The 25,631-nt window shown below is 47.6% G+C and overlaps 1 protein-coding gene across 1 annotated transcript in view; it reads left to right on the top strand.

The window, feature by feature from the left end:
- Positions 1 to 25,631, top strand: part of EFCAB8 (EF-hand calcium binding domain 8) — a 1,673,324-nt gene that overhangs the window by 1,232,782 nt on the left and 414,911 nt on the right. Inside the window, exon 16 of the mRNA XM_086932659.1 lies at positions 7,922 to 8,053. Coding sequence (XP_086788785.1) covers positions 7,922 to 8,053 — 132 coding nt within the window. The remainder of the gene's footprint in view (positions 1 to 7,921; positions 8,054 to 25,631) is intronic.

The raw sequence follows: 25,631 nt of genomic DNA, 5'->3' as shown, positions 1-25,631 counted from the left end.
CAACCAAAAAGTAAGAAAATAACTGTAGAGACTAAACTGAAGGCAGAGACATAAGTGATCCTTCTGGGGAGGGAGTACCACATCCACAACTGTTTCATAGTCTATAGGAAGAGCAGACGGGGGGGAGGGGGAAAGAGAGATAGCCAGCGATATATAGACAAATCCAAACCAGAAGGAACATCACGCTAGGGGGAGTGCGGCACTTCCGGTGGAGGCTCAAATGGGGGGGGGTACAAATTTTGCCACGATATTGGTTCCACTGATTCCATACCCTCCCCCATTTCTTGGGCCTGCCCCGAGCGATGTAAACTGTTTTTTCCCGAAACATGCACCATTCCATGTTCCTAGACGAGGCCGACAGGCTGGGTGCCTTAGACGATCCCCACAGTTGCGCAATGTCACGCTTAGCGATCATGTTACCCAAGGAGGCCCACTGCGTCTGTGCCACATTATAATCATTAGGCTCCCACACATTCAATAGACACCTTCGGGCCTCAGGCAAAAGTGAAACACCCGTCACCTCAGTCATAACACCATGCACACGATTCCAAAAGGAAGCTACCGGCGGATACTCCCACAAAATATGAAGGAATGTACCCACCATGCCACACCAACGCTTACACAAATCATCTGAGACATACCCCATACGCAACAAGCGAGGACCCGTCATATACACTCGGTGTAGGATTTTTAACTGCACCAATCTCAGACGGGACGAGATTGCTACCTCCTTCGGGGAGGATATCGCCGCCTGCCAGTCTTCATCATCAAGTTCCAGTCCATTGCCGGTCCAAGTCGTACGGAGCTGTAGAAGAAGGTCCGCTCGGTCGTTTATCAGCTTTTTGTATATAAGGGAGATTGTACTGTTCGGGACGTGTCCATCGAGTGCTATGTCCTCCAGGGGAGAGGATTCTGGAACAGGCGTGCCAGCCAGAAAAACAGAGGAAAGGGCGTGTCGGACCTGTAGGTACCGAAAGTATTCTCGATGACTAAGTTTGAATTCTAGTTGCAACTCTTCGAAAGACTTTATCCTGTCTTTCCGCCAAAGGTCCCCCACCCTACTAATTCCAATTAGGTCCCATTTATCAAAACCCTTGGTAGTCCACAAATTGCCCAACCTCTCAGCAGCGTAGAGTGGAGTAGCTCGAGTGAGAGTATCCGACCAGCCCATAGCGACATTAGCGTTGTACCAGACCCGCACCGCAACTCTGGTAGGCCTGGTCAAAGCCACATCGGACCGTTTGAAATAAAGCGCCCTGCTATAGTCTCCGCCCGGCAGCAGCCATTTATCCATAGCAAAAGCCGGGTTAGGAGCTGGACCATACATCGCATGATTAACCAAGCTCAGTTTTGAGCCCAGTAATATCGTTGTATATCTGGCAACGCAATACCGCCATCATACCAAGGCAGCGTAAGCTTAGCCAAGGCAATCCGGGGACGTCCGGCCCACAGCAGTTTCCTTTGTAGGCACTCGATCTCATGGAAGTAGCTGGAAGGCACTAGATCCAATGTATTCTGAAGCGCATACAAAAATCTGGGAAGAGACATCATTTTAAATAAGGCTGCTCTGCCCACCAGGGACAGAGGCAGCCTGCTCCAGGCTTTCACGTCTGCTTTGAAGCGAGTAAGCGGGGGGAGTAGGTTGCGCTGATACCTGACAGCCGAATCACGCGAAACATAAATACCTAAATATTTAAACCCGGTGGAAGAAATTTGTATTGGACAGTTGCGCGGTACGAGTGGAGTATCGTCTGTGAGCGAATACACACAAGACTTGCCCCAATTGATGACCAGTCCAGAGTTCCTCCCAAAGGAATTAAGGACGTCGAACAACACCCCCAGTGACTTCCGTGGGGAGGTGAGGTAAAGAAGAATATCGTCCACATAAAGTGAGATGCGATCTTCAAAACCGTGGGCCCACCTGATACCCTTGAGGGACGGCTCCCATCTCAACCAAGCGGCCAAGGGCTCTAGAGCCAAGGCAAAAAGCAACGGAGAGAGAGGGCATCCTTGCCGCGTACCCCTCCCCAGAACAAAGGAAGCCGACACTTGACCGTTAACTACAGCCTGGGCCAGGGGCTCCTGATAAAGTAAGCACCCACCCGATGAACACCGGTCCGAAGCTAAACTTCGCCAAAGCCGCCCATAGATATGGCCATTCCACTGTGTCAAATGCCATAGTGGCATCTAAAGAAACCAAAATGGCCGGTTCACTTAGCGTTTCTGCCCCCGCCAGCACGCCATGAAGATGCCGTAAATTCAGCGCGGTATTACGGGCTGGAATAAAGCCAGACTGATCTGGATGCACCAAATCTCCAATCACTTTAATCAGACGGTTAGCCAATATTTTTGCCAAAACTTTAGGTTCCACATTCAGAAGTGAAATAGGCCTATAGGAGGTACAGAATTCACGGGTTTTCCCTCTTTAGGGATCACCACGATAGACGCTAAGCGCTGGTCACGGGGAAGCGAACCCCTCTCCCTGGATTCCAAGAACATCGAGCGGAGATATGCCGGCATTTTGTTCGGACACAGCTTGTACAGCTCGATGAGAATGCCATTTGGGCCCTTGGCTTTTCCAGAGCGAATGGAGCGAATAGCGAGCGCTACTTCATCAGTGGAGAAGTCCGCCTCCATTAGGTCTCTATCAGAGTCGGACAGGCAAGGCAAAGCGATATCCCTAAGCAAAAGAAGGGAGTCTTCCTCCGGCCGATCTGAGACCGGAGCGTACACCTTACGAAAGTGGCAAGCAAACTCCTTTACAATCTCCAACGGATCAGTCACACGTACACCATCCACTCGCTCAGCCACAGGCACCACACGATTCAATCTCTCCCTCTTGTCCAACCAAGCTATCAACTTCCCCGCCTTATCGCCCACATCATACAAACGGCCCTGTTGTTCACGACTCATAGCTTTCGCGGCATTCGTAACCAGTGCTCTATAATCAGACTGCTTCAGTTGCAAAACATGCACTTTTTCACGCGTTACCCCACACTCAAGATCCTTTTCCAAAGCCACTATATCAGACTCAAGTTGTTCAACCTCCCCATTGTGGCGCTTCTTAGAGCTGGTGACCAGTGACAGTGTCGGACCCCGTATCACAGCTTTAAAGGCCTCCCATAGGGACGCAGACGAGGACACAGATCCTACATTGTCAGCGAAGTAGTGGTCTATAGCTTTAAGCACCCCAGCCCTAGTCTCAGGAACACAGAAATGCCAGGGATTAATTGGGGCGACCTGGCCTCCTTCGTCTAAATGGAGATCTATATGGATCCATAGCGGGGAGTGATCCGAGATGCCTCTGGGCAAATGTCGGGCCTCTCGCACCGTCGTGGCTTGGGCTGCGGGCACAAGAATATAGTCAAGTTTGGCTAAGCTCCCACGGGCCCTGGAGTGGAAAGTATATTGGGCCTGACCTGGGTGAAACATCCGCCAACAATCCACCATACCAAACGTTTCCAAGAAACCACTTAGGCAGGACTGCGACAGTGTAAGAGCCCTGGGAGGATGTCGATCTTCCAGACCATCAACCACCGAGTTGAAGTCCCCTCCAACCACCAGGAGCCCTTCCGGAAGCCTCAGTACCAATTTCCCCAGGTCGACAAACGTAGTGGCCTGCAAACCCGGGGGGACATATATCGAGAGGATGGCAACCGTTCTCCCCTCCCACCTACCAACAATAGCCGCATACCTTCCCCTGTCATCCAGTATCGTTTCATCAATCTCCAAGGGAAGGGAACTAAGGATCATAACACCAGCCCCTCTAGAGCCCGAAGTGAATCCCGCGTGTGCCACCAGCCGGTAGCCCCTCCGGTTCATTGCATGGAACGTGTTCCCCACCAGATGCGTTTCTTGCAATAGGACAATGTCGGGAGAATGGCGCTTCACATATTGGAGTACAATTCCCCGTTTTATTTTGTCCCCCAAGCCGTTGACATTCCAACTCAAGACTCTCAACCCCCTACCCCCCACCCCGAAAATGAGCAGTCGGGCCCCCCAAACCCCACGAAGGAAACACAGAATAGGCCATACAACAATACGCAGCCTCAAGAACAATACAAACAAGGAAAAGAAAGCCCCTCCCCTCACCCCCAGATTACCAAAACAACAACCCCCCACCCTGCACCCCTGCGATGAAACCAAAAAAACACCCCATTCAGCAGTGTGCCTGTCGCCCTACCCCAGAAAACTAAACTACGAGTAGAAAAGGAAACACCCCCGGAGGAGGAAAAGTCCCGAGCTCCCCGCCGCCCCAGGGCTTGTCTTTAAGAAAGTCATCGACCCAAAAAAGGATAAAAATCCACCGTAACCCAATACGATGGTGGCACACACCGGTGCCCTTACTCCTCCTGGTCCCGTTGGCTGCCTTCAGTACCTCTGGATTGTTCCGCATTGTTCCGTGGCATAGATAACGTGTCCAACCAGTCACTGACCACCTATGGCATATCAAAGAAGAGCACCCGCTCATTATGTTCGATGCGCAGTCGGGCGGGGAAAAGCATAGCATATTTCATGCCCAGGTCTCTTAATCTCCGCTTCACCCCAGAAAATCCCAGTCTCTGCTTCTGCACCGAAGGGATAAAATCCGGGTAAAAGTTAATGGACGCATTCTCGAACTTAGTGGGGCTGCTAGTCCTCGAAGCCTACAAAATGGTGTCCCTGTCCCTGAAGTTAAAGATCCGCGCAATGATGGGTCGCGGGGCAGTCCCCTGCTTGCGTCTTCCGCCCGGAATTCTGTGGGCACGCTCCACCGCAAATAGGTTACTCAGGCCCTTAGGGGCGAGGTGGTTGATGATCAGATCTTCAATGAGTAAGTCTGTAGATTGATCGGCTAAGGACTCCGGAACACCGACTATGCGGACATTATTGCGTCTAGCACGACTTTCAAAGTCCTCAAGCCGGCGGGCAAACTGGTCACTCGAGGTCCGAAGAGTCCGGATCTCAGGTTGGAGTTCGGAGACATCTGTGATGAGACTGGCTGTCTTGACATCCAACGATTTGACTCTTTTGTTGGTCTTGGCCAAGTCCGCCCTGATCAGGCCCACATCCACCGCCACTGTGTCGATCTTGGCTGCCAAGGTTTCGTACTGTTGGCCCATCGACGATTGTATGCTAGCGATGGCGCCCATCACGTCCCGAAGAGTTGGGTCTTCCGACTCGGGGGGGCCACCACCCAGGCCCTCCGGGGTTTTACCACTCCCGCTGGGTGAGCCTTTATTGCGCGCGAATCTGTCCATAATGGTGGTCTGAGTCCCACCACCGCGAGTCGCATTCTTGAGGGACCGCTTTTCACTTTCAGACTTGGCCGCCATGGTGGGTTGCGCGCCCCTCAGGGGCTTTTGGGACCTGGTGTAAATGGCTCCCCACAAGGAAGAATCACGAGAGACTGAAATGCAGGGCGTAGGTGAGGATATGTCAAGCGACGGCGCTCACAGGCCAGCTTGGTACTAGGCAGCCACCTCCAGTCTTCGTAGCCATAGAAAACGAAAACGAAAGTAGACCCCAGGTAGCCGTCCCGTACCACAGGCCGTTGTTGTTCAATTACTTTCGGGGTGCTCCAGATGCCCAAGTACCGGGATGAGCCACGGTGTAGGCCTCTAGGATTCAGGAAAGAGTAATTCGGGCGTCCGGCATCCGATTCAAAATCTGAAAAAGGCATTTCAGATCAGGAGAGTCTTAGCTATTTGAACCTGTCGTCAGAAACAGGATTTACGCCAGGATAGACGGTGGAGGCGGCAAGGGTCTCGGGAGCTCACAGCTCACGCGACCATCTTGGATACGCGCTAAGCTCCTCCTCTAGAATGGCAATTGTTGAGTTCTGTGGCAGAAAGCCAGAGTTTGCCCCCAAAGTCCACTATGAGGTCTGTAGTTCTCGGTCCAACAACGTTCTTCTTCATCTTGTGTCCGCGGATATTTGTTTCAGGGTCTGGGGAGGCCACCTAATTTAGTGGCGTTTACAAGGGAGTGACAGGTAGTGGCCGATTGGGCCCATTAACTGGGGTGTCTACACCCTATATTAAGTCCACCTCCTGTGGAAGGGGGACATAGCCCTAGCCCTCATTGGAAAAGTCTCACCATCTTCAAAATAGTGGGCACTAAAAAATGTACTTCGCCTTGCCTCCAGCACCTGAGGGGTGGAGTGGGCAGAGGGGGGTACACCTCCCACTCATTATTCGTTTTCGTGCCTGTCTTCTCTCCAAAAGGGGTGAGGACAGGAGGGGGGGGGCTGCTACTTCTATCAGGAGAAGCTGGGGTTGCGTTTCAAAGGCGACTTTGAAGCTTCCTGCCACAGATCGCTCTTCCTGACCGAGGGAGATGGAAACACGTCCAGCCTTGGTAGGCATTGTTTTCGACCTCTGAGCGTGGAGTTGCTCACCACATGAGGTCAAAACTCTGTCTGGGGGTGACAGACTGGCTTAGGCCAGTCGGTGACCACTCTAAGGGTTGGTGGGTGTCAGGTGACCCCTCTAAGGGGTCCTCTGTGTGCAATTGTTAATAAAGCTGACACTGGATACAGTGCAAGTTTATTAAGATGAGATGTTTGGTACCAAATATCCCATAACACTGTGAAGCCATCATAGAGCTGGGGAGCTAGTAATGACGAGTGTCCAGCCCATGTACTCCCTATGGCTTCCCTGTTCACTTACAATATTCAAAAATCAACATGGATATTGTAGGGGCATATCTGCTTGTACAGATATGTCCTCTCAGGAGATATAGTGCACCCTGCTTTAGGACTATAAGGCCTGCTAAAGGGGTGGCATACCTTTATCCCATGCAGTGTCTGTGAGCATGGCATACATGGATGTGTGTCCTGTCGACTGTTCGGTTTTGCCTGAACTAAGGCAAGTAGTCTGCAGTGGCAGTGTGCATGGCCTTGGTGAGGGGACCCTAGGGTGGCACAATTTGTGCTACTCCCCTTGGTGTCCCTCTTCATTGCCAATGCCCTAGGTACCAGGGTTACCACTTACTTGTAACTTACAAAGGCCACTGAAGTGGGGCCAATTGAGAAACCAAAGGTACAGTTTAGGGAAAGAACTCTGGCACAGGGGACCTGGTTGGCAGAGACCCTGTGCATTTCCAGTCGAAATTACATCATTTTCCAGGCAAAAAGTTGGGGCTAATCATGTCCAAAAAAGGCACTTTCGTACACCAATCCCCTATCTGACAGGCCGTTTGGGGTCTATAATATATGCTGTTCTGAAGAACGTTTACTCTAATAATAATAATGATAATATCTAGTGATAATATTAAGAGGTGAATAAAACGTGATCTGAATCTGAAGTTCAACCATCTCACTACTAGGGTCACCATGTTTATCAAGGTTTTGGCCATAAAATAAAAATGCTAATCAAATGTGAACTGCACTGTGAGGATGACTTTCTCAAAGAACCTTAGTATTTTCCCTGTTGTTTAATTATTTTGTCCACCATAAGCGTGGAAGGCTATACTCAGACGTGAGTCCCTTGCTTATTGCACCATCGGGATTCAAGCAAGCCGGGCCGAAGACGGCTGAAATGCCAGAAACCGGTCCCCGGAAGCTTGTTTCCTTCCCAGTGAAAGAATTGGCTTGGTAGTTTGGTTTGCCCTGTTCCCATGATGCACTGGGCCAGGGACAGACTAATTTGCATATAGCCAGGTTCTGAGCTGGGATGGTGCAGTGAGCTAAAAAACGGTGTTGGATTAAGCCCTGATCTCTTGACTGGGTGAGAGTATTCTGCTTAATTCAGAAACTCTGTCCATCACCACCCCCTGTTGTTTAATTACATTTTAAAAGGCAGCACGGATGCTGCAAGACATGTGAAGTTTACACCAAGTGATACGTGTGTCTGTAAATACGAAATTTGGTTTGATGGATGTTCTAAATATTAAGGCTAAGATCATTTTCATAATAGAGGTAATAGAATCTTTGTTGCAGGTGACAGGACCACCAGATCGATGTGAAGGTTTTGAAATGGATAACAAAGCCAGATGTGGTGCACTGTGCAGTGCAAAACACAAGTGTGATCTCCTGGAAGAACTTAAAAAACCTCACGCAGCAGTTGAGAAGGTTAGCCATTCCAAATCTTGAATTAAAGATAATAATGCCTCAGCAGTGTATTTTCGTGCAAGACCTTGAGATTCTGTCTGTAGATTTATACTGTGCACTCAGTCATTAGGATAGGATCTAAATCAGCAGCTCATGTACAAAGAACCATTTTCTTTTGAAAACCTTTGTGAAACTTTGCTCATTGAGGATGTATTTTCATGATGGGACAATCTTCATTATGTTTTCTAAAGGGTTTTCAGACAAATTACAGTGGTGTCTCACACATGTGGCTATTTGAGATGTGCCTCGCCACTTTCATCCCGTTCACTCTGAGGGTTTAAAGATGTGCAGCACCAACTCACAGAGGCACAACTGTGACCACAGTGAGCAGCAGTGAGCAATCAGCAATAATGGCCATATAAAAGGAGGAAGAATGGTCAGAATCAAGTTATTCATGAACTGCCAGAATTGAGTTATTCATATACTTGCATATTAAAGCAGAGGTGCACTGATGGCGTGGTAGCTCATACTTTGTCAACCTGAGCTTCCCCTTCCTCTGATAAACCGTAGAAGGAGGAATTCCACGTGGAAATGTGGAAAGGGGAGAGTAAACAGTTGGTCTGGAATTCGGCAATGTAGACTGGGTCGAGGAGGATATTAGTGAGAGATTAGTATTTGATGATAGCCATGAGTAACCATTTATCATCAAGACAATTACACACCCTTGGCCACTTGTCCTGATTCTCCACTGATAGTCTCTCATTTGTCAATTGCTCAGTCTGTAATGGATACATATCTTGGGAAATCACACTGTTAAATGACATTTAATGCACCAAGAAGTACCTGGCTAATGAAATACTGAACTACATTTAATCCTGTCGCTCTACAAGTTGGAAGGACATTTTAAACATGTAAGGAGAAATTTACAGAGGCATACAGAAGAATGTGAAGTAGTACTGCATGAGTACTTTATATACTCGTATATGTTTTTGTTAATTAAGCATAAACCATCCATACTTGGTAAAACTGAAAAGAAGACACAGTCCTTTTTGTTTGTTCTAATTGTATCTGAAAATTCAAAATTTCAGAACAGCATTTATGAGTATGTCAAATAGTCCTAATGCACCACTTCTTCATGTTCTCATAAATGGCTTTGTGAATTGGCCCCATCGTTTTCTCTCTACATTTTCTCTCTCCATTTTCTCTCTCATATGTCAAAGTAAGGTGATGATTTTCTGCTGACACCAAAATCCAGACTTTCTCGTCAAGGAATGCGCACGCTTGCATTAAAGTCACAGGAGGAAAATTATACTTCATATTTAACTCGCTTTAATAGTTTTGGCACTTAATTGGTCAGTTCTTCACAAGGATGTTTACGTACAACAAAGGGTATTTACATATCTGCGACTAAATAAACAACAAGGGGAAGCAATGAAAAATCTAAGACATAAAAGCAACACTGGATAAGGTGTCTTCATGTGACGTCTGTCTGACATTAAGTTCAAAGTATTGGGAAGTATGGCACCTCTACTTCCCTTCTTCATACAGGGTTCACTCACATTTAGTAAACCACCACGCATTTATTAAACTTCCAACAAAGCTGTCTCTAACAAGCCCAGTGCCATTGTTGTCTTCATAACTTAGATTAGTCAGCTTTCTCTCTCACCATTTACCTGGTGAGAAGACAGAATATTTTTGTTAAGGTCTTCATAACAGGTATGGGTGCTCTTGCATATATAAAGTCATACATCAAATGCATAATTAGTCATTTGTGTTGCGCTACACATGACAATAGGTGAAGATTCATTTATCAAAGACACTGTCAATCGCTCCCATAGGTGATGTTTTGCTGGCTGCACCTGCCTATCCATCAGTAACAGTCTCATTGATGACTATCCCTTCAACAGTGGATACTGGTTAAATGAAGGAAGCACTTAAGTTGATTCCGATTTTTTTTTTTTGAAAATCTGTTTATTAGCATAGTATGTGAAGCAGTTACATACATTTTCAAGTTCAGTATATCAAAGTAAAAACATGCATATGTCTGCTTAAAACAAATATATTGCATTGCCATTTTGATTTTACATTTTGTGGCGATCGGAACTGTCGCAATTAAACAAACCCCGGTCATTTCAATCCCTCCCACCACCCTCGAACAACCCACCCGACACTCTCTTTGCAGTTATCTATTTGAGTGAATTGAATGAACATTTGTCTGGGTCACCCTTAGTATTATAACATGTAGCCTCTTCTATCAGTACACTTAGACGGTACAAGGCATCAAGCCAGTGATTAGGCGCTCCCCAACCCATAATCATGCATCCCAGCCGGCATCAGTGTATGAGAGTCTGGCTCAGGACATTTTCATTCCACATTCGGTGCGTCACTGTTAAAGTTGATTCCGATAAGGGAGTGGTATCGATGCTCCTGCCAAAGTTTATCTCTGAGAGCAAAATACCATCTCAACCACAGTCTAAGCTGGTGGAATACAAGCAAGAAGAAGAATCAGATCTAGAAGCCCAGGTCAAATGCCAAGATACAGAGACATTTTTTTTCCACATGACTACTTAAACACAGGTTTCTCCATCACAATGACCCATGCTTCAGGGATGGTGAGTAGCCTGACGATTGGCCTCAAGAACATGTTGACCTAATCTGAATCTGCAACAAATGATGACAGAATACTATACAAGATATTCCACTAAGCACCCTTCTCAACAAGCCTCGTCTCACCCACCACATCACCAGGATTATCTTCCGTCAATGCACAACCGCATACTAAACCTTCACTGCAGATACCTCACGTAGTTGTGCTGCTGTCATGAATGTCACCACATCAGCTACAGCCATCCGTTGCAACTCGCTTAGCCAGGCAGTGATACATTTTCAGTAATTTGTCTCCAGAACATGGCCTAAGAGAGGTTTCTCTAGATCCTCTGGCACTAAGGACTTGGGGGAAAGGGTAGTTCATCGCAACAGGGAGTTTTCTTCCCACCAACATAATGATCCACCCACCTGATTTAAAAGTGGGTGGCCCTCTGGTGTAACCACGGTGGAGACTATTCCGTCTCTGCCATGATTAGACCCCTTGGACGGCCTAATGGAGTAAGAGCTGTCGGAGTTTTACCTGTACGCACGCCCATGTCATTTAGATTTGTTTAACATACAGGTCAGTTTTGATTACCTGTCACCACCAGTAAAATCATGCTGGTAAGTAGCAGTAAACACTGCACAATGTCCCTCTTGCCATGGAAGATAACTCCCATGGTGTGGGGGCATTATTTTGTTTTTATTTTTAAAACACAACATGTTGCTTTGGAGTTTTGTTTTTGAAAAGCAGCAGATCCGAGCCTAACAATAGCGTCCCTGTAACCCATGTTGTAGCAGTAAACACTGCACAATGTCCCTCTTGCCATGGAAGATAACTCCCATGGTGTAGGGGCATTATTTTGTTTTTATTTTAAAAAACAGCATGTTGCTTTGGAGTTTTATTTTTGAAAAGCAGAAAATCCGAGCCTAACAATAGCGTCCCTGTAACCCTTTTTATATATCATTATATCTGTTATTCTGCTTTTGATCGTTTCCTTTGACCGTAAAAAAGACGGACATAGACAACCATTCACTTGTGCTTAACCATTTATTCAGTGCTTAATTTGTAAAGTATGAAGTGCAGGTGCTCAATTTTATTTAGGAGCCCACACCCACTTCCCTCGGCTCCACCCACTTCCACCAGTGGCTCCACCCACTTACTCTAGTTGCTCCACCCACATCCTCTACTGCACTGCTGACTACTTGGGAGGTAATTTTCTTCTCTGGATTATGGCCCGGAGGTCCAGACTACTCACTGCACCTTTACTCTCCATCTCGTCTTCACCCTTTTTTTTTTGTAGATTATTATAGCGGTTTACATGAGCACTCATTTGCTTGATGGCCATGGATGGATGACGTGATTTTCCGTTGCCGTTTCAAAGCTTTATTCGACATTTGTCATAAAAGCATCCATCCTAACCCTATACAATAAATACTAAAGCTAAAAATACTTTTTTAAAACACATATTAAACAAATGACAGTCGAATACTATACACAAATAAAATTTGTGCTTAGTTCATAGAATTTGTTTAAAAAACTTTTAAAATGGGAGAGCATTTAAGACATGGCAACCATACTTCATTATGTTACATTTAGCATTAATGTGCGGGTGCGGATTACCCAGGCCCAAGCAAGAAATTTTGCTACAGCAATCACAAATGGTGTAGAGCAGTCGGATTCTAATATTCTAAGTGCTATCGATTGACTGCGAGTGCCAATGTTTAAACAGAATGGCTTTAGCCATTTACGCCGTGGGTTTGCATATAAAGGGCAACAAAACAGCAGGTGGGAGATGTGCTCTATTTGGTCTTTACAATGATAACAATGTTCATGCCGCGGCGGGGACCAATGTTTCTTGAAGGCATTCACTGGGAGTGTTCCAACACGAAATTGGAAATATAATTTCCTGTCATGCGGGCGTTCAATTATGTCCCAGTATGCTTCGCACGATGGAAACATTTTGATGTCCAAAAAGCGAGATGACAGATTGGGTACAGATCCTTTACAATACATTGTTGAATACACCATCTCCCAATACATTTCTTTCAATTTTGTTTTCGATGGAAAACAAGCCACATCCCTGTTACCCCATAGATGTTCCAGTTTTAACTTTACAAGTAGGCCCCGCAGTTCTTTTAGCCATGCAATACAATGGAAACGATCACACGTGACAACATCTGACAAAGCTGTGACATAGTGGCTTAGCTCTGGGGTCACCATCAAACGCCTCCAATACAGCAGTGGCCGTAGCCGAGCTATATCCTCAACATTTTTCCTGCCAAGGTCCAACTTTAATGGGATTGTTGGTGTGCTTTGTGGGGCCATTACAAGCCCTCGCAAAAATATATTTTCTGCCCGCCTCAAATCTCCTAGATTTGAAAAACCCCAAAGTTCGGAACCATATAAACAGGCGCTCAGTACTTTCATGTTATAAATTTCAAGGGCACAGTTTATTGGTTTTGTCAGCGAGGCTCTATGTTTGAGGGCGACTACGCCTGCAAGCTGGCTTAACTTTAGTACTGCTGTATTAATAAGCGATTTCCATTTCATATCGCCCTGCAAAATAATTCCTAGATAGGAAAAAGCATCAACTTTCTCAAGTGGGGTACCTTTGTACGTTATCACACCTTTAAACGTGGTCTGGTGGTTAAGGCACATGAATTTAGTCTTGGTGGTGTTCAATTCAAGGCCCCGACTATCGCAAAATTCACCAAAGGCATCAACCGCTTTTTGGAGACCGCTCGGTGTATGTGAAAGTAAAAGCGTGTCGTCCGCAAACATTAGGACGGGAACATGTGAACCTGCTATGATTGAGGCGTCACTTGGAGATTTCTTCAAATGATCAACAATACCATTTATGTAGATTGAAAATAGTGTTGGGGCCAGGACACACCCTTGCCTCACCCGTCGCTCCACCGGAAAGGGCTCAGTCACTTCTCCCTGCTTGCCCCACCTAATTTTGGCGAAATTATTTTCATGGAGGCGCACAAGCAGGGTGAGGAGTTCTTGGCTTATGCCTACATCAGCCAAGGTCTGCCACAGTTTTTCTCTTGGGACCAGGTCAAAAGCAGCTTTCAAATCCACAAAGACAGCGTACAATGTGCCCTTTTTTAGTGTGACATTTCTCCAATAGATGGCTATGAAGTAGAAAACTTGGTCAACACTGCTGGTCAAGGGGCGGAACCCTGCTTGATATGGTGACAGCATGCTTTTTTCATCAATCAATTGTTGCAATTTATTCTGGACTAAGCGCCCCATAAGTTTTTGCGCTGTGTGAATGAGACTGATGGGTCTATAGTTTTTGGCCTGGGTTTTGTCACCTTTTTTAAATAAAAGGGATGATTTCCGCTCCCTTCCATGAGGCGGGCGCTTCCCCTCCCATAGCCACTGCATTAGCCAACCATGTAAAATAAGTGCACCATGAATTCCAGTCAGATAGGAACACATCTGTCGGGATTCCATCCATGCCCGGTGCTTTCCCCCCGCTACACAATCCAAGGCCATACTAACATCTTTTTCATTAAATATTTGGTGTTTAAAAAGGACGGTCGGGGGGAGGAGCTACGCGGGCATCCAAGATGGTCGCGTGAGCAGAGAGCTCCCGAGACCCGCGCCGCCCTTCTTCGTCTATCCTACACCTATCCTGATCATTTCGACTGGCTTTTGAAGCACTATCCTTCCTGATGCTGACGATCCTTTTTTGGTCGAAATCGGACCTTGGGGACCATTTTTCCGTCGTCTTCAACTTTCAGGCCTGCCCACGGGCGCGACCGGGGACTCGGCTGCCCACTGTGGCCGACCCGTAACTCAACAACAACGGCTGCCTTGCATCTGGCCCACCGGAGGTGTACTGCTTTCGCTTTCGGTTTCCTGCCTCATTGTCTCTGTCTCCTCCTACTCTGCCCTCGCCTGCTGCCTCACGGTCCACACTTTCCATCATTGGACTGGCAAGGAGGCCGCGATACTCCCTCTTGAATTGCACGTCGGAGTTTCTGGATTTTTCCTCCGTCTCACAGCTTCACCTGGCCACTCGGCCGACATCGAATGCGACATGGCGACGAAAGCTGAGGCCGAAAAACGCAGGAAGGCTGCAACCCGGGGGGGGTCGATCCAGTCCAATATGATCGAACGCTACACCCAGCCGAGAGGCTCCCCCGGTGTTACAAGCGTGGGCGCTGAAGGACCTCAAACGGATATGCCGTCTGCTTCGGAAGTATCGCTTCAGGATCTGTTGGCTGCCATCTCTGGACTTAAGGCCGATATGAGTCAGCAATACGAGGCCATCGTGTCCAAAATAGACACGGTGGCTGTGGATGTTACTCTTATTCGGGCCGATTTAGCCAAAACAAATGAGCGGGTGAAGGCATTAGATCTTAAGGCGTCGAGTCTGGTGACGGACATGGCGGAGGCACAGTCTGAGATTGGGAATCTGCGTGCCTCGCACGATCTGCTGCTCAAGCGTATGGAGGACTATGACAACAGGGCCAGGCGGAACAACATACGCTTAGTCGGAGTGCCGGAATGTGACGGTGCTGCCTCGATCGACTTATTGGTCGAGGAACTTATCGTTGCCAAACTTGCTCCGGTTGGACTCAGTAAGTTCTTTGCCGTAGAGCGCGCCTATCGTTTCCCAGGAGGACAAGTGAAACCAGGAGGCCCGCCGAGGCCTATCATCGCAAGACTATTTCACTATCGAGACAGAGACGCTATCCTCCAGGCCGCCCGTAAACACGGCCCGTTGAAGTATGACAACAACTCTGTCTCCATCTATCCTGATTTCACTCCCCAAGTGCAGCGACAACGATCAGGGTTCCTTGGGGTGAAGCGTCGCCTGAGAGAACGGGGACTGAAGTACGCCATGTTGTTTCCAGCCCGACTACGGATTGAATTTAGAGAACGTGCATACTTTTTTGATCAACCGGAGCGTGCTGCCGACTGGTTGGACTCGTTGCCGACTGATGACTCTGGGAGCGGAGGCCCTGGTGGTGCGGAAGGTGGTGCAACGGCCCAGGAGTAATATGGGGCCCCGGAGGTCCGGACTGAGACTACGTATTGTACTGTGTGAACTAACTGTGTGCTTTATGGTTCTGCCCGTGGCGGTGCGGGAACGGGTGATTTCTCCCTTCCTCCTCGGGGGGTTCTTTGTGTAGATAAGATGGGGCGACAGGCACACTGCAGTTGGGGGTGGCTTTTTAGTCAGCAGGGGTGCAGGGAGGGGGGTGTTGTAACGGGTTTCTGTTGGGGGGTTGGTTCTTGGGGTTTTGGTTGTGTTTTGTTTAGTTTGTTATGTATCTGTTTTCATGGTATTTCACAGTCTGCAATCACTCCGAACTTGGGGTTGTGGAGGGGGAGGGGGGTGGAATGTAGTTGTCGTAATGGGGGGGGGGTGAATTGCGGGTTCTTTCTTGGAACGTAAACGGGTTGGGTGATAGGATCAAGCGGGGCATTGTACTACAGTTTTTGAGACGCCATGCCCCTGATGTTGTGTTCTTACAGGAGACCCACTTAATTGGAAATGCTTGTAAAGCCCTCGACCGCCGGGGCTATCGCCTGGTTGCACATGCTGGTTTCACTTCTGGGTCCCGGGGCGTGGGTATCATGGTGAAGTCTTCCCTTGCTCTCGCTATTGACGAGATTATCCTTGACGACCGTGGGCGGTACGCTGCTGTTTCTGGGAGGTGGGAGGGTAAACAGATTGTGCTGGTTGTTGTCTATATTCCCCCAGGACTGCAGGCTACCACCTATGCCGATCTTGGCAGGACTCTCCTTGGTCTTCCAGATGGACTGTTAATCCTGGGCGGGGACTTCAATTCTGTTATGTCTGGTGAATGTGATCGACTTCCCCCTAGGGTCCTGCTTCCGTCCCAGATGTGGCTCAGTGAGATGGCTGACACTTTTGGCTTAGTGGATGTTTGGCGCTCATTACACCCCACACTCCAGCACTACACTTTTCACTCTGGCGCGCATGGCAGCCTCTCCCGTATCGATTATTTCTTTATGTTAGCCTCCACTCTGTCCACCGTTCGGGAGGTACGACATCTTCCCCGGGGTATTTCAGACCATTCCCCCTTGCTGCTTAGTATTACTGTGGGTGGCCTACTTGGCAACAGGGTCCCCCCGATTCCTCCCTGGCATTTCCGAAGCCCCCGGCTCCGTTCAGATTTGGTTAAGGCAATTGACTGCTACTTCGACGAGAATGTGGGCTCGGTCACTTCCCCCACAGTCCTTTGGGAGGCCTTCAAGACGGTTATCAGGGGTTCTGCCCTATCACTCATTGCTGCGGAGCGTAGGGTAAAGAGGGAGGCTGTTCTGGCTCTTGAAACTGAGATTACTGCGCTTGAAAGTGAGTTGGGTGGGAATGACACGCCTGCATTGTTGCACACTCTGGAATTAAAACAAGCTGACTATAAAGCTTGTGTCACGGATGCTGCTAAACTGATGCGATCGAATCAATTAGGCCGACTGTATGATGTGGGCGACAAGGCTAGCAAGCTCCTGGCATGGCTGGATAAGGCTGAGCGAGCGAGTCGTATTGTGCCTGTCATTGTCCGCGAGTCTGGTGGGAGTGTATCTGATCCTGGTGAAATTGTGGATTGCTTTGTGGACCACTTCCGGAAGGTATATACGCCCGTTAGTGATCGGGATGAGGCCGATTCCAGGCTACTATTGCGAGACATTGCCCTGCCTACTGTTTCGGATGAGGATGGCCTTGTCTTGGAGGCCCCTTTCACCGTTGATGAGATTGCCCTTGCTATCCGATCCTTGCGCTCGGGAAAGGCGATGGGCCCAAATGGACTGCCCATTGAACTCTACAAACTTTGTCCGGACAAGATGGCCACCCACCTGCGCCACATGTTTCTCGAGGCGGTTGAGGCTGGCAGCCTCCCCCTCGAGCAGCGCCTTGCTACCATAGTGGTCATCTATAAGGACGGCAAGCCTCGTGACCGTTGCGCCTCATACCGCCCCATCTCTCTCCTTAACGCGGAACCCAAAATCCTTGCTAAGGTTCTGGCCAATTGGCTGCTTAAGGTAATTTGCGACCTGATCCACCCGGATCAATCCGGTTTCATCCCGCACAGGAACACTGCCCTTAATCTGCGTAGGCTCCACAGTGTTCTCGCGAGAGCTCCAATTCTCGCGGAGCCGGCTGTGGTTGCCTCCTTGGACGCCACAATGGCTTTTGACACTATTGAATGGCCCTATCTCTGGGCGGCCCTCGCTAAATTCGGCTTTGGCCCTAATTTCATCGCATGGGTCAAGCTCCTCTACGAACAGCCATTGGCTCAGGTCGTGGTAAATGGTAGATGCTCTGATCCCTTCCCTTTAGGCCGTGGTACGCGCCAGGGCTGTCCGCTTTCCTCGCTTCTATTCGCGTTGGCGCTCGAGCCCCTTGCCGCGTGGCTTCGGTGGGAACCCTCCATTAAGGGGATCAGATGGTTTCCAGACCTCGAGGATCGTGTTTCCTTATACGCGGATGATATCCTTCTTTATCTTACATCCCCTCAAAAGTTGCTTAACGTTCTCTTCGCCGTTCTCACGTCCTTCGGAAAGAACTCGGGACTAGTCATCAACTGGACTAAGTCCTGTGTTTACGTCATAGCCGGGACTCTGCCGCCTCTACCTCGCAGGTTTCCCATACTGGTAGCGACCGACGGCTTTAAGTATTTGGGGATCTATGTCTCCATGTCCTCTTCTGTCCGCTATGAGCGGAACTTGTATGCTCCGCTCCGTAGACTCAAGCAAGACGTTCGACGGTGGCGTGAATTGCCCTTATCCCCACTGGGCCGAGCGGCGCTCTTCAAAATGATGTCGCTCCCCCGATTTCTCTACGCCCTGCAGAATTTTTTCGACCCTGTCCCTGCTCGCTACTTCCGTGAGGTTGAGAGTTTGCAGCGACAATTGATTTGGGATGTCCAAGCTCACCCTCTCATGGTATGATGGTGGTATCGCGTTGCCGGATATTAGACGATACTACTGGGCCTCTCACCTGAGCGCCATCAACCATGCGACATACGCCCCGGAACCTGCTCCTGCCTTTGCCTTGGATAAACTATTGTTACCCGGAGGCAACTTTCATAGGGCTCTGTATTCTAAGGCACCCTTCCGACTCCTCACGGGCCCGACGAAATGTGCGGTGCGGGCGTGCAGGGATGCCACTGTGGCCACGGGCTGGGGTGGTAGGCTAACGCGTATGACGCCATTGTATGATTCGGATCGATTGGGCAATTTGTGGAAGACGAAAGGATTTGAGAAGTGGGACATGATTGGGATCAGTACGGTGGAGGATCTATGGGCACGGGGCGCGGTCAAATCCTTCGAGTTATTGAAACTGGAATACCGGCTTGATGATAGAGAGCACTTCCGGTACATGCAGGTGAGGCATGCCTTATCCTCCGTCTTTCCATCTGGTACCGACATACCGCAGTCCTCCCCTTTGGAGGATCGGGTTCTGGACGGCCACGTCCCCGATAGCACTATCTCCTTAATATACAAAAAGCTTGTCAACAACAGGGCTGACCAACTTGAGAAGCTTCGCGCTTCCTGGACGGCTGACGGACTCGAACTAGACGACGAGGACTGGCAGTCAGCTGTATCCTCCCCTAAGGAGGTGGCTATTCCGGCTCGGCTTCGCTTTGTCCAGTTGAAGATCCTCCACCGTGTGTATCTGGCTGGAATGCGTCTGGTGCGATTGGGTTTGGTTTCTGATGGACGATGTAGGCGTGGGTGTGGGATGGATGGTACCTTCCTTCATGTTCTGTGGGAATGCCCGATGATTGCAGCTTTTTGGTCTAGAGTGCATGATGTTATGGGTCGTGTCACCGGGATCCCACTCCTTCCTGAAGCACGACGTTGTCTGTTAAATGTGTGGGAACCGTCTGATTGTAATGCTGCCCAGACACTTTGGGTTACCCTGGGCAACATGGTCGCAAAGAGAGATATAGCGCAGCTTTGGGGCTCCCCTAGATTACCATTGCTCAGTACCTGGAAAGAGAACATGGACTGGTGCATGTTCAGGGAAAAAACTGTGTATGAGGCGCGGGGGCGTCCAAAGAAATGGTCCAGGGTCTGGGCTCAATGGAATTCGTATCGTGGAGAGATTTGCTCTCCTCCATTGGACTATGAGGCTCCTCTCCCCTCTTCCCCATGACTTACGTTCCTTCTCCAATTTCCACCACACGCTTTGTTCTCCTCTCGTACTCGCCCCCCCCCTCGCCATACGTCCTTCTTTACTTGTTCACCTTCCCCCCCCACCTCCAGCAACCCTTGCCATTATGATACCATGTGTTTGTGTGTTGTTGTTCCTTTCGACAAAAACATAAAATTAAACCTTTCTTATCCTATTTAGATGGTGCTATGTTCTATCCGATAATGTAGACTCGAGAGATTGCTTTAACAACGTACTGTCTCCTAATCTACTTTTTAATTATCCTGCTTATGTCATAGCGGCCGGCCCCGCGGGGTTGTAGGCAGACGCTGTGTATTGTGTATTTATAAATAAAGGTTTAAAAAAAAAAAAAAAGGACGGTCGGGGGGGGGATCAGAAATAAGAGTTGGGTTGCGGGCATACTGTGGCTGAAAAAACTCAGTCCATTTATTTTTAGCAACGTGATTTTGTGGTTGTGCAGCTATCCCTCCCCTATCCCATTTTACTGTGGCCCAAAATAACTTGGAATCCTTGGCTGCGCAAGCCTGTTTCAGCTCGCACCAGCGTTCCTCGTCCCAACGTTTCCTGGCTTGTTTTTGGGTCAATCTATAACTATCTCTCGCCTTCCTAACTGCTGTAGCATTACCCGTTCTCAATTCAGTACTTAGGTTATGTCGTGCCAGTCTACAGCTCTTATCATACCATCCCTGCCTTGGTTGTTCTTTTTTAACTCTGCTTGGATCTACAGTTTTAATGAAGAAGCTTTGAAGTTTACAGAAGAGGTTTTTGTGAACCTCCATCATGTAGTCCTGGAAGTTTGGGTTCCCATAGTGGGACTTGATGTTATTTACTTCCTCTGTCACTACTTTTTTGAGGTCCTCTAATTTCGCTACATCTTCTATCAACATTCTCCATTTCAAGTGGCGTTGGTTGTTTGAACACACAACATCTTGTGTCACCCGCTCATTTTTAATGACATGTTCTGCGGTCTCATGGTAAGAGTCAAAGGTCATGCACAGGTGATTATGATCACTTTCCAATCTTACTTCCACAGCCATGTCTATCAATTTGCTCCAGGCCCTTACATCTATTAAAAAATAATCAATTCTACTTGATGCACGGCCATTGTCAAATGTATTGTTCCCTTTTATGTCAGAAGGCGTGCGCCCATTTACCGCTCTCAGTCCTCTTGCTAAGCAGAGACTCTTTAGCTGAATTGCCGCAGCACTCCATCTTTTAATGGCAGGCACCTCCAACTGAGGTATTCCCCACTTAATGTCCTCCTCCTCGGCCAGAATCCTATCCTCTTCACCCAAGGGTTCAAATGTGGTATTGAAATCCCCACCCACAATAATGTGAGGTTGAAGTGTTAGCAGTTTATTATAAATAAGATAGACCTTGGAGTCAGATGTAGTGTAGATATATTCATAAGATTTATTGTAAGATAATCAGATCAGTAAATCACAGGAAGATGGTAAGTCCAAATGATGCCCCACCAGGAGCAGCGTCTGTCCTGCTCAGCCTGCACACTCCAACTGTCACTCCCAAGCTCCCCAAGCACCCAACACTCCATGACATCATCCACACCCAACATTCCAGACAACCACAGGCATACCAACTCTCACACTGGCTGAGCAGCAGATAGGGAAACCATAGAGAAGGGAAATGTAACTGTAGATTATAACACATCCCCCTCCCTACGGAAGCCAAACACAATGAAGAACAAATAAAGATGCATGAAAATACATTGAGCAAGTGAATCAAGTACATAACAAAAATGAAAATGTAAGCCAACTCAAAAGCCAATGAAATCACACACCTTAAAACACAATAAAAAGAGATCCCAGAAAGCATTAAACGTAGACAGAATAATAGCCCATACAACCTAACATTGGAAGACTCATAACCAGATAGAACCTAAAATTACTACAACCAAACATGTAATAAGCAAGAAGATAGAGAAAACACACAAGAAAGTGTAAACTGCAACACAATCTTAACCACATAACCAAGTTAGCACTTAAAGAAAGTGCAGGTAAAACCATTCATTCACCAACCAACGGTGAGCAACACTTAACGAAAGTGTAGAAATAACCAAGTTAGCACTTAAAGAAAGTGCAGGTAAAACCATTCATTCACCAACCAACGGTGAGCAACACTTAAAGAAAGTGTAGAAATAACCAAGTTAGCACTTAAAGAAAGTGCAGGAAAAACCATTCTTTCACCAAGCAATACGGTGAGCTACACTTAAAGAAAGTGCAGGAAAAACCATACACTCACAACCCAAACAGTGAGCAAGACCTAAAAGGAATACAAGAAAAACAATTCACTCACCAACCACACAGTGAGCGTACACGTAAGGAACTCCCAGTAGAAGTGTTATACCAGACGCAGTCCAAGTGAAAGGTAAAACTAGGAAAAAAAACAGTAATAAACACTACACCCCAAACTCAGGGCAACCCATAATGAAACACCAGTCCACATATGTAAGCATAGATTAAAACAACCCATTCTCTCCTCCTCCCTTCCTATAAATACAAAAAAAAACATGTAGAGATGACCCTCCCACAACTATAACATGCTCTAAAAATAATGTTGTGAACACCAGATGTAAATAGAACAAGGTAACAAAAACATAACAAACTAAAACAATAAACGTGGTCACCGTAGTCTACCTATGGTGAGCGATTTCTCACCCGAAATTCTTGTAGGCTCTCAAACAAAATCCCTGTGCAGTCTATGTGGTACAAGCCAGAACCAATGTTATCAGATGTACGCAAAAGCGCAAAAAGTACCACAGCCCAAGTCTCGACGACAATGTTCAGTAGACATTACTTATCTGAGTGACTTCTGATGACCAGCGAGGTTGTCCTCAGCCGAAATCCCCGAGCATAGAGTCAGTGGCTCCAATCAGGTCACAAGGTGGAAGTCCAAGAAATCCATTGTCGAGTAGTTGCACCCAGAAAGACACGAAAATCTTACCATCCATTGTCACAAAAAACGCTGCATCCCAAGACGATACAAATGAGGAGAAATCGGACAGCAAATGATGAGAAATCGGACAGCTAGAACAGTCAAATCCATCGATAGCCAATCTCCAACGTCGTGTTCCACAGCAAAACGAGGAAATCCTTCCCAACGTGTCAAGATGGCCGCCACAGCGTCGTTCTGCGCCGTTTTCTGAAGGCGATGAGCTCGTTTTTACCCAGGAATCACCAATACGCTGAGGAATTCCAAAGACGTCATCACTTGGACTCTTGCAGGGGAACAGGGAAGAGCTCCGCCACAACCGTCCACAGAGGAGCACACGGTGAGTAGACAGACCACAGAATCGCCAATAAATGCAAAAACTGAAAGCCACAGCCGGAACACGCGGCGGGAGCGCAGACCCAAACCCTCCACCGGCAAACAAGAGCTGTACTCCCCATTAGTGTCTGTTCACACCAACGGCAAGGTCCCTCCTTGTGTTCCATTGCGAAGTCAAACAAAGCGCAAAAACCAACTTTAAAATATAAAGTACCTTCCACTGTCAGAACGCGCCGCGAGCGCAAACTCCAACCTCTCCACCGGCAATGGTCCCAAGAAAATATTGTTTCTTCTACTGCCAGGACGCGCCGCAAGCGCAGACTCCAATCTCTCCACCGGTAGATGAGCGCTCGCTCACACCAACAGCAAAGTCTTTCTCTGTGTCCATTGGGGTGCCAAACAGTGCGCAGAGACCATTAGTTCGCAGGAAAAGTCAGTACAACATCCAATTTCCAGCGCATCACACACGGGCAGACCCTTAATTTAAATGACAATTGGAACCAACAAACTACAAACACTCTGGTCTGCAGGCTGTCCTGTTGGCTAAGGACACTGGTGGGGCTTACCAGAGCGTAGAGTGTAGTTCCTTGAAATCTTCTTCTTTAAGGGTGTAGTTCATTAATTCCAGTCCTTAGTTGTAAGTAATCCAGGTAATCCAGGGTAATGTAGGGTAGTCCTTCCAACACGTAGTTCTTTTACCTCGTCGCCAGTATTATAAATAAGATAGACCTTGGAGTCAGATGTAGTGTAGATATATTCATAAGATTTATTGTAAGATAATCAGATCAGTAAATCACAGGAAGATGGTAAGTCCAAATGATGCCCCACCAGGAGCAGCGTCTGTCCTGCTCAGCCTGCACACTCCAACTGTCACTCCCAAGCTCCCCAAGCACCCAACACTCCATGACATCATCCACACCCAACATTCCAGACAACCACAGGCATACCAACTCTCACACTGGCTGAGCAGCAGATAGGGAAACCATAGAGAAGGGAAATGTAACTGTAGATTATAACACAGTTCAACATCCTGTTCTAGAATAGTTACTACTTCTGAGGAAATACCTCCACCAACCCCCCTGGCATAAACATTAAACAGAGCGAGTTCTTGACCGCTGTCCCATCTAATGTTAAGTGCTAAAATATCATTAGATGGTAAAGATCTTTGCGTTATCAAGCAATTCAGCGATTGACGGATCCAAATAAGTAGGCCTCCAGAGGGGCGTCCTAAGCGATTTCTGATTGCTGGTATGTGGAAGTTTAAGTACCCCTGGCGAAAAACTGGGTTTAGTGACCAAGTTTCTTGTAACATGATAATATCATGTTGGTCAATAAAATCAACCCATTCTGGTGTAGCTATCTTGTTCGCTATGCCTGCTATATTCCATGAGATGAGGGTCAAAGAAGGTTTTCCTAGGTGTGGCCCTGACTGGCCCATCTCCACATCATTTTCAACAGGGACAACACTTATTATTTTTCCATCCTCCAATACTACCTGACTCCCTGCCGTTTCCCTTTTTCTATTTTTACCATATGGGTCTTTATCTATCTCTCCAGAATTTGAGACTCGAGATTCCCTATATCCTATTATCTGCTTATTAGATTGAGTGCATGCCATATTATCTGCCATTCCAATCGTTTGCATTCTCTGTGGCTTGGCTGACAAATGTTGACACCTTGCGAGTCAATCGCATTCGTTTAGGTTGGATAAGGCCGAAAATCTGTTTTCCAGGTTCAACCCCCAGTCACAAATAGGACCATCCCTAGCCCTTCTGCTACCCACAACTGACCACTTGGTCCTTAATACACTTGTATTTGCCACCAGTCCTCTTCTGCTATGGAAGAAGTCCAGCGTGAGTGGTATTATTTCTTCCGTTATGCGTTGGGGGGGGAATAGATTGAGCAGGATTTCCGGTAGTACTTCAGGACCCTTAAAGTTCAGTACCACACAGTCCCCCGCAAATTTCTTAGGTTTATTCCCTATCCACTTCACTCGTCTTGCTGTTAGCAAGTCCTCTGACAGCTTTTGTTTGCCCCAGGGAGAAATGTGCATGTTATTGCCCAACCATTGCAGTGCTTTATTTAGCAAGGATTCAGGCGGCTCAATCTGGCCTGTATTCAGGGGTGGCACGTTGGCAAGAACAAGAATCAGAGGTGAAGCTTCTACAATTAGCTCCACAGGGCCTATTTCTAGATTTGGGCCAGGATCTGTAATATTCCCTGGGATTACTGTGGGGCCAACGGCTACAGGGTTATTTGGTTGCATGCCAAGATTTAATCTAGTTGGCTGAATGGGAGCTACTACATCTACTGTTCCCCCTAGTGGAATTTCCATAGATTGCTTTTCGTCGATTTTACCTAATACCAGATTCGGTATTTCCCCCTCATTGTCATTAGTAGTTTTTAAGAGGGTCTCCAATTTATTAACTTTATCAGTGAGGTGGTCAATTTTAGACAGCAGAGGTTTAATTATCCGATTTAGTTTAGTGTCCAACATACCCATAAGCTTCTTTATAATGGCGTCGTCCCAATCCATACTGCCATTATCTTCTCCCACT

This window comes from Lissotriton vulgaris, chromosome 7 (genome assembly GCF_964263255.1).
Source record: "Lissotriton vulgaris chromosome 7, aLisVul1.2, whole genome shotgun sequence".
Lineage (NCBI taxonomy): Eukaryota > Metazoa > Chordata > Amphibia > Caudata > Salamandridae > Lissotriton > Lissotriton vulgaris.
Note: the sequence above shows the minus strand (reverse complement) of the source record. Positions and strands in the feature narration are given on the sequence as shown.